This window comes from Arthroderma uncinatum (genome assembly GCF_011692745.1).
Source record: "Arthroderma uncinatum strain CBS 119779 chromosome Unknown scaffold2, whole genome shotgun sequence".
Taxonomy (NCBI): Eukaryota; Fungi; Ascomycota; class Eurotiomycetes; order Onygenales; family Arthrodermataceae; genus Arthroderma; species Arthroderma uncinatum.
The window spans coordinates 5072941-5088383 of record NW_022983864.1 but is presented as its reverse complement, the minus strand read 5'-3'; the positions used below and the strand labels follow the sequence as shown (position 1 = coordinate 5088383).

Genomic DNA, 15443 nt, shown 5'->3' with positions numbered 1-15443 from the left:
AGACAGGGCATGGCAGCAAGGAAACCGCCCAGTCAACCAGCCGCATACATAAACCCAACCAGTAGCTCGACGCTGTTGACTCGAAACTATGCTTCATGCTCATGCGACCAGCGAATAACTGCACATCTCTCGAATCGCCATCGCCATCGCCAACCATCGCTCACTCTAATGTAAGACAAGTCTTGCCAAGCATCACACCCAGACAGGGCTATAGGCCAGCCTCCGCGCGCACTGATTGGCCGTCCACCGGGCGAACCTCCCCCCGGACTCGCATTATTGAACTATTGCTGTGAAGAAAAGCCACCCAGTCACGCCGAGAGATGAAGCAGATGAAGGCCAGCTAAAAGTGAAATGTCGCTTCAGGGCTTGATGGTGTATTGGCCATTACGCGAAACTTACCAAGCGCCTGGCCCTGTTTCAGAACCGAGGCTTGTTTGGACCAACCAGAGGCCGAGAAACCTCCCCCGCGGCCCCACCCGTCGCCAGGGGTAAGGTCTGTAATTTCACGTACGGTAAAGGGCCGACTGTTTGTTTTTGGGCCCTTGTTGCTCCTTTCATTTCGCTCTTAAGGCGCGCTCTCTCTCCTTTTTTCCTCTCTCTTCTTCTCATCCTCAAGAACAGTTACATTCGCTTCTCGTCCTTCATTATCGCCCTTATTCTTTAATCAGCTACCTTCGTTCAGTCCAGTCTAGCTTCCAGCTCCTGCTCTCATATCAGTCAAGATGAAGTTCACCGTTGCCGCCGTCGCTGCTTTCGCTACCCTCGCCGCTGCCAGCACCAGCCTCACCCCAGAGCAGCAGTGTGCCTCCAAGTGTATGTCTCCCGTTCCTCGATAGCAAGATACATTGTACTAACGACGTGTTACAGGCGCCCTGACCGACATCTGCTGCAAGGCCATCTGCTTCAACGTTCCTTGCCCATCCAACCAGAACGCCAACGACACCACCGAGTGTGCTGCCAAATGCCCAACCAACCAGGGTCCTGAGGCCTTCGCTACCTGCCAGCAGGGCTGCATCAAGTCCTACTTCTACACCCCAGGTGCCACTCCCACTGGTGCCACCAACACCACCCCAACCGGCAGCAGCACCGCTACCACCACCGGCTCCAGCCCATCCGGCACCTCTGGCTCCGGCTCTCAGTCCTCGGGCTCTGGTTCCGGCTCCTCCCCATCTGCCACCCAGTCTGGCTCCGGCTCTGCCCCATCCCACTCCGGCAACGCTGCCGCCAGCAACGCCAAGTTCCAGCTCGGCTCTGCCGCTGGTGTTGTCGGTCTCATCGCCGCTGCCTTTGCTCTCTAAATACCTCGACGAAATACCCCCTCTTTTATAATTCCATTGCAGTCCTGTTGTTGGATCATGTCAATAACCTAGTTCTGGGCCATGTTGTAACTCTTTACCTTAATTAATAGCGGGATGACTTCGGAGTACAGATCTTTTTCGTTATAACGTGCCAGTATCATAATCATACCTATATTATACCTAATGTCTGTTATCTTCCTTGCTTATCTTCAGTCCCTGTAGAATCTTTTAGTCGTAGCATCTTCAGTAGTCTCGCTATGTTTAGATACACAGATGCATCTCGTCGATCTGGATCTTCGCGCTGAAAAAGAAAGGAGATCACGTCACGTGGCTTGCATATATCCTCCGTCCTCCCACAGAACAACTTCATACACGATCAACTGTCTCTTGTAAACTATTAAAATAGAAATAGTCTTCTCATTGCTTAGCCGGCAATGTCGTTTTATATAAAGTACGAAATATAGACCGACCTTGTAGGGTTTATATCCAATATCAATATCCTCATCCATATGAAAATTAACAATCGAAGACCAAACAATAACAACTCAACCCATACCCTGACCTGTACTTGTAAACTGCTATAAATAAGTCCTTCTACTACTGCGACGTTGCTGCCTTGAACATGAAGTGACTCACTTGATAGACGATGAGGCTTAAAATGTCCCTTGTACTAGCATAATTCATCCCACCCTCAGTACTTATTAAGGGAGAGATCTCCAGAACAGACAGACAACTACCTTCTCATCCTCCCTGCAACAAATACAAACAACTAACCCTTACCGAGACCATGTCGAACAACGCCGCGCTTATCGAGCGCATCTCGGCCTTCGTAGCAAACCACATGGCAGGCCATGACCCCTCGCATAATGCTCGCCACGTCTCCCGTGTCGTCAGACTAGCTCAAACAATTCTCGCCAAAGAAAAAGCCCGCGATGTCTCTATTGCATATGATGAAACGGTAGTCACTCTCGCCGCGTGGATGCATGATATAGCGGATAGGAAATATCTCCCTAAACCTACCGATGGTGGTGAACAGGTCAGACGGACGCCACCACCAACCGCCAAACCACCTTGAATATGTCAAATGGCAGTATGTTCGCGTGAAGCTAACGTATAGATAAAAGATAAATCCCGATACAATTATTTACGATACCTTGATATCTCACCAGGCAGAACCCCGTGTAGCTCAAAGGGTGCAGAAGATAGTTTCGCACGTCTCGTATTCGACTGAGATAAAGGATCCAAGCGTTGTTCAACATCTCATCAGCTCTGAAGGCGGGTATCCCGAGCTCGCTATTGTGCAGGATGCGGATCGTCTAGATGCAATCGGTGCAGTAGGGATAGCGCGCTGCTTTACCTATCTTGGTGCTAAGTCCAAGGCCCCAAGCAAGGATGGACCCGAGCCAGACCTGGGCGATGCGATTGAGCATTTTGAAGAGAAGCTGGTTAAGCTTGAGGGGATGATGAAGACTGTTACTGGGCGAGAGATGGCGAGGGAGAGGGCTTTCAGGATCAAAGAGTTTCAGCGCTGGTGGGCTGATGAGACTGGTCTTGATAATTAGTTGATTATTAGATGGCCAAGGGGTAGATTTCTCAATTGCTTGAATTGGTTATTTAATTATATAGCTATTCCCTGTTTATCAATTCCGACCGTAGCCTATCTAACGATTCCTCAATAAACTCCCTAGACCCAAGTAAGTGCATGCACTAGAAACAAGAAGAACAATATACCAACTAGACATGTAATAGTAAGCCAATCTTAATAGCAAACACAACGACATGACAAGTAGCGAGCGGGTAAAAAAAAAATAACAGACAATAATGGTAGTATGTGGATCTGAGGATGAACTCAGCAAATTCAATATGCAAGGATGACAAGAAACGCATATTAAAGCGAATGACACAACACTGGGCATCAAACGGAGGGGGGAGAAATCAACCTGAAACAGCTGCAAGTATGTATGTTTATGTTCTTCTAGATAGAGGGGGGATAAGAGAAAGAAGGAAAGATCCACAGCCCAAAATGAATACAGATATGAAACTATGTAGATATGTTGGTAAGCACCATAGATAAAGCAAGATGTAAAGAGTAAATGTTACCTTCCAACTCCAGAGTCTCCGGTCTCCGATAGAATGAAGTGAAAAGGGGGGTATTGGGATAAGCGTAGCTCAGTAAATGGTTGTTCACTGTGGTAGAACGATGCAAAGGTAAAATCAAAAACACCATTTATATGACTGAGAGTGGGATATTATTGTAATTTGTGATTATTGTTGTGATTCAGGCCAGCGGAAGGCCTGTCATGTAGAACATAAAAAGCATGTAGCTCGTAGTAATGATAAAAAAAAGTCGAATAGGTAGGTAGGTCGGTAGGGAGGCGGTGGACATCTCAAACTCGATCCCTCGCAAAGTCAAGAACATCGCAATCATCTTCAAAGAACCCGTCCTCGTCAACGACGTCTCCGCCTGCACCTTGTCCTCGCTTGCGACGTGTGGTGATAACGACGTGCTCACCGGCACCGCCCTGGCCAAGGCTGATGAGATTCTCCATCTCACGATGTTTGTTTTTGCCTTCGGATTCGGGTCCGCTCTCGTCATCGCTACGGGACACGCTGCGGACATAGACTTTAAGCGTCGGGATGTCGTTGCCAAATACCCATGGTGCGGACTTGGAGGTACGGTCGGACTCCGTTGAGTATACCATTAAGGTTACTCGACGATCGGTGTGAAATGGTTGATATGGAGCGTGTGTCTCGATTTCGGCTTGGGCAAGAGGCGGTAACTTGATCTTCGCACTGCCGCCGGGGCGAGGGTGTGAGGACCCAGACCAGGAGCCAGTAATGGTATCTGAGCCCCGGGTAATGGCCTGCTCATGTGTATACGCATTCTGGATCTCAGCTGGGAGGCGTGCTTCGAGAATCTTTCCACCAAAGAACGGTTGAGCCTGTTTCTTGTTCTTTGGTGAAGCTGAGCTCTTGCCAACTTGATAGACCTTGAAAGCGCCTCCGTCCATGATGCCGATGGACAGTTCCTTGCCGTTCTCATCACCAATCCATACGGCTTTGGCACCAATGCTATCTTTTGCAAAGTTGGAAGGATGGAGGCGGTTTTCGCCGACATATCGAAGATTATTCATAGTTTCGGTGGCGGCTCCGACAGATTTACTTAAACCTGCAGCAACTGCTTTACCTCCTGCCGATGGAATTGCAAATCCCTTGGTTACGGTGAATGCTGCACCGACGCTGGGAGCACGACCACGCATAGCCGCTAAGAATGGCTGTGTAGTGTCGCCTACCAGCTTCATAGCGGTGGAGAAGGGGTTGCGGGGTGCATCATCAGCCACTTCATCGCGTGTGTATGATTCTGCATTTGACGCCTGTGCCACCGAAACTGATCGTCGTAGCGGGGGCCACCGGAACGCGCTGGGTGGAACTTCATAAACGTGGGTTGTTCCCTTCTTCGTGATGATAGCTACGTGCTCACCGTTGGGGGCCGTCCATATGACATCTCGGATTGTCGATGTAGTCAACCTAGCGTATCGAGCAACCTGCCGAACATGAGCAGCCGGAGGGTTAGATTTTGCTGTAGATGAAGGATCCTCTGCTAGGAACGCGCGAGCTCGACAATGACGGATCTGCATCAAATCCCAAATACACTGTATATCGCCTTTCTTGCTTGCGGTAATGAGCATGAGCCCGTTAGGCGACAGGGAAAGAAAGCTACAGCCGTGAGGGGGCTGGAACGTCGCGATTGGGTTAGGGTTTGAAGATTTTCCATCTTGGAAGTCCTCTAGTGGCTTTAGATCGAAAATGGAGACAAGATCTGGCTCATTTGTGGGAGGAGATTGAGTCTCCTGTGCGTGGGTAGGGGGTAAAATGTCAGCAGCAAAACTGTGCTGGTCCGTTGACTGCGGCCGGCGTAAAGGAGTTGAATGACCGGTCTGTGAGTCCTTATTCCAGTAGTTGTTCCAAGTCTGAAGGCCTTGGTCTCCAATCCATCGAGCTCCCTTAAACACTTCTTGAGTTACGCCTCGTGCAACTTTGTTAAGGAAGCTTTCACCTTCGCCAGAGTCAACGCCGCATGTGACGGATGGTCGGGACGGGGGTGTGTGAGCATCGACGCCATATATTCTCCGAGATGTAATGAGCGGCGGAGTCGCCCCATGGAGTGAGACTCGATTAGGTGATGGGCTAACGACAGCAAGCCAGCGCCCACTAACGGAGAGGATGGGTACATCGACTACCTTGGCTGCACGGCTAGCCTCCGAATGTGGATCATCTGCGTCCGTTGAAGCTGACGAGTTGGAGTATCTCCGGGCCTCTCTCGCCTGTACATTCGTCCACATCTTTCCAATACATTGATAAACGGCAGGCGACGGTGAACGAGCCACGCCAAATACCAAGACCTCACCGCTAGTACCAGATGCGATAATAACCAAATTACCACTGGCAAGAATTCTTAGATTGGCTGTTGGCGGGGGTATATACGGCGTGATTCCAGGGAATGTATCAATGCAGGGAACTGGTTTGGTAGCAAACAAGGTCGAAATAAGCTCTCTAGTCCGAAGAGAATAGATCTGTACTCTCGTCTGCGCCATTGGGACATCGGGTTTCGTGTTTACAGCGGGCTTTGGAGAGGTACCGGTAAGGAAGTCTATCTGTTCAGACCCACCGGAAGGGGAAGGCGACGTGCTGCCTTCATCTTTTGGAGCAAGGCCGTGTGTTGTGATGGCAACTAGAGGACGCAGCGATGCGAACGGGTCGGGACCGGAAGACCAATGTAGGAGCGTGGCATCAATGACTCTTCCGTTCAGCCCTTGCATAGAGCCTACTACTTTCATTCGCGAGTTTTCTATTGCTAAAACATCCAAAGCACCGTCCCTGCCTACCAGAATGACATTCCCTCCTGTCTTGGCTGACTTGTGGGAGGCAAACGGAAGATGCTCGACGGCACAGAACGAATGACCGGGTTGCTGATGCTGCTTGACGCTTTGTTGGGTGGCTCCCGGAATATCAACATCAGGCGCAGAATAGAAATGAGCTTGTGGTAAGTGAGGTGGTGGTGGGTAGCTCAGCCTATTGCTACGGTGGCTGCTGATAGAATACCGTTGCTGTCGGTCTCGAGGCTGGTAGCTTGACGGCGTAGATGTTGGAGTAGCCTCTGCATAACTAGTCGGTCGAAGCCGTGCCTGGGGAGGTGAAGTGGACGGAGAAGCCTGGCGGTAGGTGTCTACCCGGGGCGGTAGGGCGAAGGCTGGAGGAGATTCAGCGAAACCGATACCGTCCATGGGGTCATTAGGCGGGCTCTTCCCAAATGGTATGCCTCTTGCCCATGAGTCTGTTCTGGTAGCCAGATCTGGCTCACCTGGGGATGGTGAGTATGGGTCCAGGGGTCCAAATGCAGGCGAGTCAGCGGCGCTTGGCGGATCGACCGCCGCCGGAGCAGGCGGCATGGAAGGTGCAGGAGATTGACTCATTGGCGAAGGCTCAGTCCTGGTCACATCAGTTAGCATGCATGTCAGCGATATAGCTATATATACATCCTTGTCTACTCACGAGTCATCAAAAAGCGTTTTCGCATCAGTTCTCGCCGTGCTATCATGGTCACTTCTAGCGGCATCGTCCAACTTCTTCTTTACCTTCTTCTTCGCCACGTCTGCGGATGTAAGGGGTGGCTGGGAAAGCGGACTTCTATGAGCTGGAGACTGGCTTCTCTGGTGGCGGATGTTGGATGCTAGCGGCATACAAAGTAAACGGTTTCAGCGGTCAGCGTTGGTGCCGTGGGCTTTCGAGCAGTATCTAGCCCGAAACACACCACTCCGTGGTATTCTCTTTGCTTCTCCTGGAGCTCAGCCTGGTGGTTGATGTTGACGGTGGCGCCTAGCTGGGGCCTTTACGCGTCTACAGCGGGTTCAGACGTTAGCCTCCAAACGATTACGGGACAGGAAATGGATAACCAGGCCCTGCGGCGAGGGCTAACCGGCAGACAGCACCTGTATATTATTTACATACAGTGAAGTTCGAGTCCGGTGCACTTGTTCCGCGGTCTGCCCGCGTAAGAGATACCGCCGTGAGGAGTAGCTCTGAGCTGAGGATAGGTATATAGCAGTGGGGCAACAAGCTCCAGCCCCGGGGACTCGGAGCAGATGCAGGCAAGATCAAGTCGCAAGTAAAGGCCAGCCTTGCACGCTCTCGGTCGTAGATATTGAGGTTGTCTCTGTTCCGTGTCGCAGTGTGTTGGTACAGCAAGAAGGGCGATGTCTCGAGATATATCAGAGGACGACGGAGGGTGAGGGGATGATGTTCTAAGCCCAAGTCACGACCTGCCCCGATGCGGTCATGGCGGCTTTCTCGCTCGCCCTTTTTGCTTAGGTAAGTATGCGCTAGTCCTTATCGGGCGGCGGAGGGAGGTGCAAACAAGGCAAACACATCAGGAACCAGACTTTCACCGCCTTATTCTGCCTAGTCACCTGATGGATGACTCAGCTCCACGTGATGGAGACGCTCACGTGCCAGTTCATGGGAAGAGGAAGCATAGAAGGAAAAGAAGAAGGAAAAGAAGAAAGAAAGAGAGGAAGAAGGAGGGCGAAAGAGAAGGAAAGGGATAGATAGGAGAAGGGTCAGGGTGAGGAGTTACCACGCGAGAGGGAGAGGTGGCTACGGGTGACTGCGAGACAGCACGCTGGGTGGTCATCCTGGAGGGATCATCACGCCTGTCATCCTCCCCTCGCAGCCATATGTAGGTACGGTATGGAGTATATAGATATAGTACTCCTTATTATAATAGAAACAATTCTAGCCATCTGCTAATATCCAAATGACCTAGCATAGAACTCCCAGGCCTCGAGACAGCCAGGCTCATCTAGAAACAGTGGTATATACACGTTCATCCATTCGCTATTAACCTCAGCGGTATATATAGCTTTACAGAACTCCCAGTAATCTGGATACCATCCTAATTGCCGCCAGTCGATAATTACAAGGATTTTATTATAGTCTTCTAAACCATGATATTACTTGGATGGAGGTCACCATATGTAAAGACAACATCCGCGTCATCAGGCATACTTATTCAATACGGATCCGGAATTTCAGAAAGGACTTACCTAGCCAATAGTAACGGATGCTTAGCTTAATCGTTGTTGCTATCTCGTCATGAAACTAAGCAATAGAGGAGAAAGGTCCTGTAGGAGGACGGTTTTTGTTGATAGACAATATCACCGAGTGGCTCATAGTTAATATGGCCTTTTATTGTAATGATAAGCATGGTATTAATACTGATTTTAAGGGTATAGAACACTTACCTAGGAGAAAACCACCTGGCGCATGCTGCTGCTTGCGAAACTCTTGAATCAAAACATGTAGCTGCCCACAGACATCTACTCGCTCAGCTTGACTGAAAAATTCCCACCGCTGCTCTAGAGTAGCAACCTGTATTAGCTCCATATAGATAAATACCTGACCATTATCGTGAGTCCAGCCATATATTTCTGGGATAGTAGGGAAGACCCGACAGAATACCCAGAGTAACTGGCCCTCAGTAATAGTAAACTTGGGAGCATGCTCATACTTCATAATTAGGCTGAGTTGCTTATAAAGGACAGGTTTAAACCCAAAGTCACGATTTTTTAGATGTTGGGTCTTGTATTGCACTCTGTTTACGAACCTCCGCAGGAGATGGTAGCTTGGTCAGTCCATTACGTGAGAAGAATGAAGACTCGAGGAAGGTTGCTGAATCTGCAGAAGGAAGCTCCTGAGAGGATATGGTAGGGTGGTTACTGGCCGCCATAAGGTGAGATGGGTTCGGTTTGTCTTTTTCGATGCTGGTAGTGTAGTTAAGTCGGGCGGATTGTGGGATTATGTAGGTGTTGTATACGCATAGATGCATGCGCTCATTGGGCAAAAGAACTTCTATGTAGAAGAACCCAATAAATTATATGCTTCTCATAAACATACAGAATAGAATAGCCTTAGAAGTACGTGACGAGGGGACGATCTAATAGTACCAAGGTACTACGTACCGAACCAGGGAATTGATAAGGCCTAGGAAGACGGGGTAAAGAGTACACGGTATGTGTATGTATTAGTTCTAGAATGCTCTAACCTTCCCCGTCCGCTGTTTGATATTCCCATAAGTACTATGAAAGCCAAAAAAACCTAAGCAACGCCCCGTATTCGTGTGTGTATCTATGCACTTTTTGCTTCAACCGTTGCGGGTTGGGAAACAACGACAAGGAACATATAAACGAGTCCTCCAAGGTAGACGACTGCACATATAGAGAGTCATGTCTCCTCGTCGTTGGAACAGTGCAAAATGACTTGGTAATCGCCCATCGTTCAGCTCCGGGCAGCTCGTTCAACTCTTCTTCTTGAGAGCAGCCGCCTTGGCCTTGGCTGCCTTTTTCCGGTTACTGCGAATCATGACGAGTCCAAGGAATGTGCCAACGACGGTGGATCCAAGTAATGTGAGGATCACTGGGATGCGAATCGCCCAGACGCGCGGTGGGAAGAGGTCGTGGAGGGGGTGGCCTTGGTCAACAAATGGCTAGCAATAGGCGTCAGCTAGCTGTCCAGGAGTTGAATGAGGAGACGAACTAACCATCAGTAGAGTCCATGCCGTATAGTAGAGGAACACTGCAGTCGCCGCGAGCAGCATGGCAAAGCCAAACAGTTGGCCTAGCTGTGGTACACATTTAGCTATTTTGACCCTTTTTTCACATACGTAACTCCAAACATTCCACTCACCATTGCTGCAAAAAGAATTGAGACGTAAAAGTGAGATTGTACCAGTATAGACACGGACTCTGTAGTAAGTCACTTCTCTTCTCGCTCTCTCGTCCTATCAGCAGTAACTCGACGACGGGCACATAGCAGCACCCAGGGGGACCAAGTCGCCGCAACTTCAATATCACCATCACGTGACAACTTGCTATTCTCAAAACTTTCGCGATCTTGAGCCTGGTTTGCATCTCACCGAGCCTTGCTCAAAGCACGCCCACCACCCTGCTACTCACGATGGCAGACACGATGGCGATGCAGTCGGCAGTCCGCCTACCAACTCCGCCGCCTGGAGTTTCGTACTCACCGCGCGCATCCGTCCCTCGCAAGCGGTCACCAACCTCGCGTTCTCCATCTCCAGACCGTCGTCGCCCTGCACCAGCCCAAGCAGACGCAGGAAATGGCCAGCGTGAGCCAGATGCGAGGGAACAAGAGTTGGCAGAGCGGTTTCGCCGGCCCCAGCGGCCAGCTGCCTCTAAACCACTGACGGAGGAGGAGAAACAAGCCGCTGCAAAAGCCGAATATGAAAAGCTCCTCACCATGCGCTCTGGGGGTACATATATACCTCCTGCGAAGCTGCGGGCACTGCAAGCTCAGATAACGGATAAGTCGAGCAAGGAATACCAGCGGATGGCATGGGAGGCCCTGAAGAAGTCGATTAACGGGTTGATCAACAAAGTCAACGTTTCGAATATCAAGCATATTGTACCTGAGATGTTTGGAGAGAATCTAGTTCGTGGTCGAGGCCTGTTCTGCCGCAGTATCATGAAAGCCCAGGCTGCCAGTTTGCCGTTTACGCCGATATATGCTGCCATGGCTGCCATCGTGAATACGAAACTTCCCCAGGTTGGAGAACTATTGTTGCATCGATTGATTGTGCAGTTCCGCAAGGCGTTTAAACGCAACGACAAGGCTGTTTGCATTTCCTCGACAACATTTATTGCGCACTTGTGTAATCAGCAGGTAGTGCACGAGATGGTTGCTGCTCAGATATTACTCCTGCTTCTCCACAAACCCACTGACGACAGTGTCGAGATCGCTGTTGGACTTACACGGGAGGTTGGGCAACATTTGGAGGAAATGAGTGGCCCGATTGCATTGGCAGTATTCGACCAGTTCAGGAACATTCTACACGAAGCAGACATCGACAAACGAGTGCAATATATGATCGAGGTCTTGTTTCAGGTTAGGAAGGACAAGTTCAAGGACAACCCCGCTATCAAGGAAGAACTTGATCTTGTTGAAGAAGAGGATCAAATTACACATCGTGTTGGCCTGGATGACGAGATCAACGTCCAGGATGGGTTGAACATCTTCAAGTTCGACCCCGAGTGGGAGGAGCACGAGGAAGCCTACAAGAAATTAAAGGCTGAAATCCTTGGAGAAGGAAGCGATGATGAGGATGAAGACGACTCCGAAGCTAGCTCTGAGGAAGAAGAGGATGAAGAGGAGAAGGAGATGGATATCAAGGACCAGAGCAACACAGACCTGGTCAACCTACGACGAACTATCTATCTAACGATCATGTCCAGTATCGACTTCGAAGAATGTTGTCACAAGCTGATGAAAATCAACCTTCCTGTTGGCAAGGAATCGGAGTTACCATCCATGATCATAGAATGTTGTTCGCAAGAACGCACCTATTCCAAATTCTACGGTCTAATTGGTGAAAGATTCGCCAAAATCAACAGACTATGGGCTGACCTCTTCGAAACCGCCTTCGCTACATACTATGAAACCATCCATCGGTATGAGACGAACAGACTTCGAAACATCGCAAGATTTTTCAGCCACATGCTCAGCTCTGACGCCCTGGGCTGGCATGTGTGGTCTATCGTGCACCTAAATGAAGACGAAACAACCTCCAGCAGCCGTATCTTCACTAAAATCCTCTTCCAGGACCTTGCTGAGGTCCTTGGAATGGCCAAACTGCAAGAACGACTAAGAGACCCCATTCTCCGACCTAGCTACGACGGCATATTCCCATCTGATACCCCTCGCAATACCCGTTTCGCTATCAACTACTTTACCAGTATTGGAATGGGCGCCCTTACTGAAGAGATGCGTGAGCAACTTAAAAGTTTACCCAAACCAACCGTACCCGCTATTCAAGCCAAAGCCCCTGAATCGGACTCGGAATCCGTCAGTTCTTACTCAAGCTACAGCTCGCGCAGTCGATCATCTCGTTCTCGCTCAGCGTCACGCTCTCGCTCCCCATCTCGAGGCCGTCGAAGTGTCCGTGGAAGATCAGCATCATACTCTCTCTCGCGCACCCCATCAAGCAGATCTAGAAGCCCATCTCGAGGACGGCGTAGAAGCTACTCTAGATCAAAGTCAGCAAGCCCTCCCCCACGGCGTCGTGCTAGACGTGCATCATCATCATACTCCCGCTCCCCATCTGCATCCGCATCACCTCCCCCACGCACTCGCACTCGCACTCGACGGTCACCATCCGACTCTCGCTCTCGTTCCCGCTCAGTAACTCCTCCACGACATCGTCGCCGTCGGGGAAGCGAGGCACGTTCTATATCCCGCTCCCCTTCTCCTCCTCGCCGAACTACTAGAGCTAGAGGACGAAGTACCACACGCTCTCCTACACCTCCGAGACGTGCTACAGCTCGTCGCGGACGCAGCTTTTCTCCCTCCCGATCACGATCACGATCACCCCAACGAGGTCGAGCAAGTAGAAGAGCTCCATCTATCTCCAGATCACGGTCGAGATCGATGTCTAGATCTCCTCCTCCCCGTGCTCGCGGCCGCGGCAAGTACAGGAGCCCTGACAGGCAGCCCGAGCCATCATCTGCACGAGCTCGTGCCGCAGATTACCTGTAGCTCAACTGACATAAATCGAGAGAATCCTTTCGAGGCATGACTAGCATATCCCTGTACTTTTACCTTCGTCTTCCTCTTCATATCCTGTCATTGTTCGCCATGGTATACCTTCTTTCCCTATTGGCTAGCGAGATTGATTTGCCGTTACAAGATTGCTATACTATGTAAATTAATATAAATCAAATTGGGAGTCAAGGCCACCGTGAGTTATATTATAGGAGACCGGATTAGGAATACCAACGATAACCAGTATTTTATTGTTAGCCTCACATCATTCTTGTGCATATAGACGTCCTTCCCGGGCTTGTCTTCAAACTGGTCAAAGGTAAACTTGAAAACCTACGACCATCCCGAACCCTTTTAGGATCAATCTTTGGGAATGTTCCCCGTCTATATTTCCCATTTACTTGCCATAAGCCTCGCTGTGTAGCAAGCTCCACCTCCATCCTCGGGCGGCAGGATGGAATGGAGCCTCAAACCATGCACGGTTATTCAAAATGAAAAAGATCCCGACAGATAGGAGGGAAGTAAAGTGTTCTACAGTCCGGATCAAGTTCTAGCGTGCATGAGAAAACTGGCTACACTATGCGAAATGTCGTGCAGGAAAATAAGATATCAAACCCTCCCCAGATCCCGATGTACTTAATACGTGCGGGATAGGATGCCCAGCACTGCCTTGTCTTTCGGGTCGTTCTGGCGCCTGGAACTCGGACATCGCCGGGAGAAAGATGATGGATGATTGCTTGCTTTGAATGTCGAATCTTGTCTAGCGAGTTGGCCTGGGCAGTATGTAGGATGGTGGTGTGTAGGCTGACCCTGGTCCAGCAGCCAGGTCTCGTTATAGGCAGGGAATGCCGGCCGGGAAACATACGGAGATCTCTACGGGAAGGATCGTCAGATCCCTTATTTGCTGGTAGATATACACAAGGATATTTATAGTAAATTCTGTCGCCTAGAGTTTATATCACCAGAGTTTAGGAGGCTTATGATAGAGACATTCATATTGATGTAGCCAAATAAAAAAAGGCAGCTTTCTCAATTCAATGCTAGAAGTTGAATGCCGTCATTAGCCAAGGCGGAGGCAGGCAGCTGATATTCAATATCGATATATCCGTAGACTTATTACTATGGGTAGAATCGCCCGTAGTAAAATAAGAGCAATTATCTTTCTATCACGCGCGTCAGAATTAGAGGGACCACGCCACCAAATAATATTGTACTTACCAAGAGCACAGCATGGCTGCGAATACCCGTCTTCTTGTGACATCGGTTCATATGATTGAGTCGGCCATTGTTCAAGCGACGGGTATTTGTTGTCCGGGAGGGAGGAGGGGAGCTCGCAGTGGGCAATATCACATACTCGCTTCACCTTTCGTCGTAGGCGAACTCAAAACAGACGTCGATCGCCTTGCGATATCTAGGACAGAAGCTGCCTCCCCGCTTTGCTGAGTGTGTTGTCGACCGCGGTTCGCACGTGGAACAGGTGGTAGGTATGTTGGGCAAGTCCTACCTATATCTGATGCAAGTAATTGAAGTAGTGCAAGAAAAGGAATGATGGAATGGTTCGCCAGTAGTTTGGTCGAGACTGTTTTGGGGTTGAAAGAGAAACAGACGAACGAGATGGGGACCTCGTCATTGCAGCCAATTGTGCAATATATGCTGCGTGTCAAAATGAACGAACGCCTCTAGAAATAGAGGCGAATGTCGTGGCATGCTGTGACATTCCATAGACAGCCTCAGAACCGTTAATATGCAGCCCAAATTTGAGATCGGCAACGGCATCGGGCTAATTTATCGGCATCGATGGTAAGTATGAGAGAGCCGACGTGAAACACACACGGCTCTCCGCAATATTGTGTATCTATCCCGCTGGCAACCTCTCCAGCTGGGATAGGGGGCAACCAATGGAGTAAATTCCCGGAATAAACAGGCATTCTCAGATATCAAAGCGAATGGTTCAAGGAAAAGCTTGTCTATATCGCCGTTTATTTTCCCTGCTGGCGATCAGGGAGACGGACGGACAGTCTGACCAGCCAATAAATAAACAGGGCAGAAAAGCCGTGTCTATGCGGGAGCAAGCAAGGTGATATAAGAGAGAGGAAGAGGGAGGGAAGAGGAAGAAGAAAAAACTGTACTCCGTATGCATGTCGTGCATCACCAGAACCTGCAACCGCTGCGGATGAAAGGGCGCCCTCTCCTTCAGTCAATCAAGGGGTATAATCCTCCATGCGGCTTGCTGACGCCGCCAACCAACCACTGGAGGCAGGATATACAGTTGTAACTCGGCACAGTAATCGCCCGAAATTCGAATATTGGGGGCTAGCGAGCGGCCTTGTCCACGGCGGGCGCGTATCTCTGCATCTCGACAGTCGACCGGTGTACAACAGAGTACCTGAATCGACGGGCCAAGCACGCTCGGTGACTTGTACAGAGCAGTGCTAGCTCCTGTCGACTGTACCACCGGCGTTCGTTCAATTGCTTTCGTGACAGGGTGTCAAAGGAGCCGTCACGTAGCAAGCAACGCCAAACACACGTCTG

At 50.0% G+C, this 15443-nt stretch overlaps 5 protein-coding genes across 5 annotated transcripts; 3 read left to right on the top strand and 2 right to left on the bottom strand.

Moving 5' to 3' along the window:
* Positions 1-722: 722 nt before the first annotated feature.
* GIQ15_03486 (uncharacterized protein) lies at positions 723-1298 on the top strand (the record flags this gene model as incomplete). The annotated part of the gene is made up of 2 exons (XM_033550903.1): positions 723-813; positions 868-1298. The coding sequence occupies 2 exons, from the start codon at positions 723-725 to the stop codon at positions 1296-1298; spliced, it is 522 nt and encodes a 173-aa protein (XP_033408064.1).
* Positions 1299-2085: 787 nt separating this feature from the next.
* GIQ15_03485 (uncharacterized protein) lies at positions 2086-2860 on the top strand (the record flags this gene model as incomplete). Its single annotated transcript, XM_033550902.1, has 2 exons — positions 2086-2334; positions 2468-2860. The coding sequence occupies 2 exons, from the start codon at positions 2086-2088 to the stop codon at positions 2858-2860; spliced, it is 642 nt and encodes a 213-aa protein (XP_033408063.1).
* Positions 2861-3685: 825 nt separating this feature from the next.
* On the bottom strand, positions 3686-7039 carry GIQ15_03484 (uncharacterized protein; the record flags this gene model as incomplete). The annotated part of the gene is made up of 2 exons (XM_033550901.1): positions 3686-6788; positions 6852-7039. The coding sequence occupies 2 exons, from the start codon at positions 7037-7039 to the stop codon at positions 3686-3688; spliced, it is 3291 nt and encodes a 1096-aa protein (XP_033408062.1).
* A 2612-nt stretch (positions 7040-9651) lies between these two features.
* GIQ15_03483 (dolichol phosphate-mannose biosynthesis regulatory protein Dpm2) lies at positions 9652-10043 on the bottom strand (the record flags this gene model as incomplete). The annotated part of the gene is made up of 3 exons (XM_033550900.1): positions 9652-9840; positions 9895-9975; positions 10041-10043. 3 exons carry the CDS (start codon positions 10041-10043, stop codon positions 9652-9654), a joined length of 273 nt encoding a protein of 90 aa, XP_033408061.1.
* Positions 10044-10310: 267 nt separating this feature from the next.
* On the top strand, positions 10311-12555 carry GIQ15_03482 (uncharacterized protein; the record flags this gene model as incomplete). The annotated part of the gene is made up of 2 exons (XM_033550899.1): positions 10311-12138; positions 12248-12555. 2 exons carry the CDS (start codon positions 10311-10313, stop codon positions 12553-12555), a joined length of 2136 nt encoding a protein of 711 aa, XP_033408060.1.
* Positions 12556-15443: the final 2888 nt, after the last annotated feature.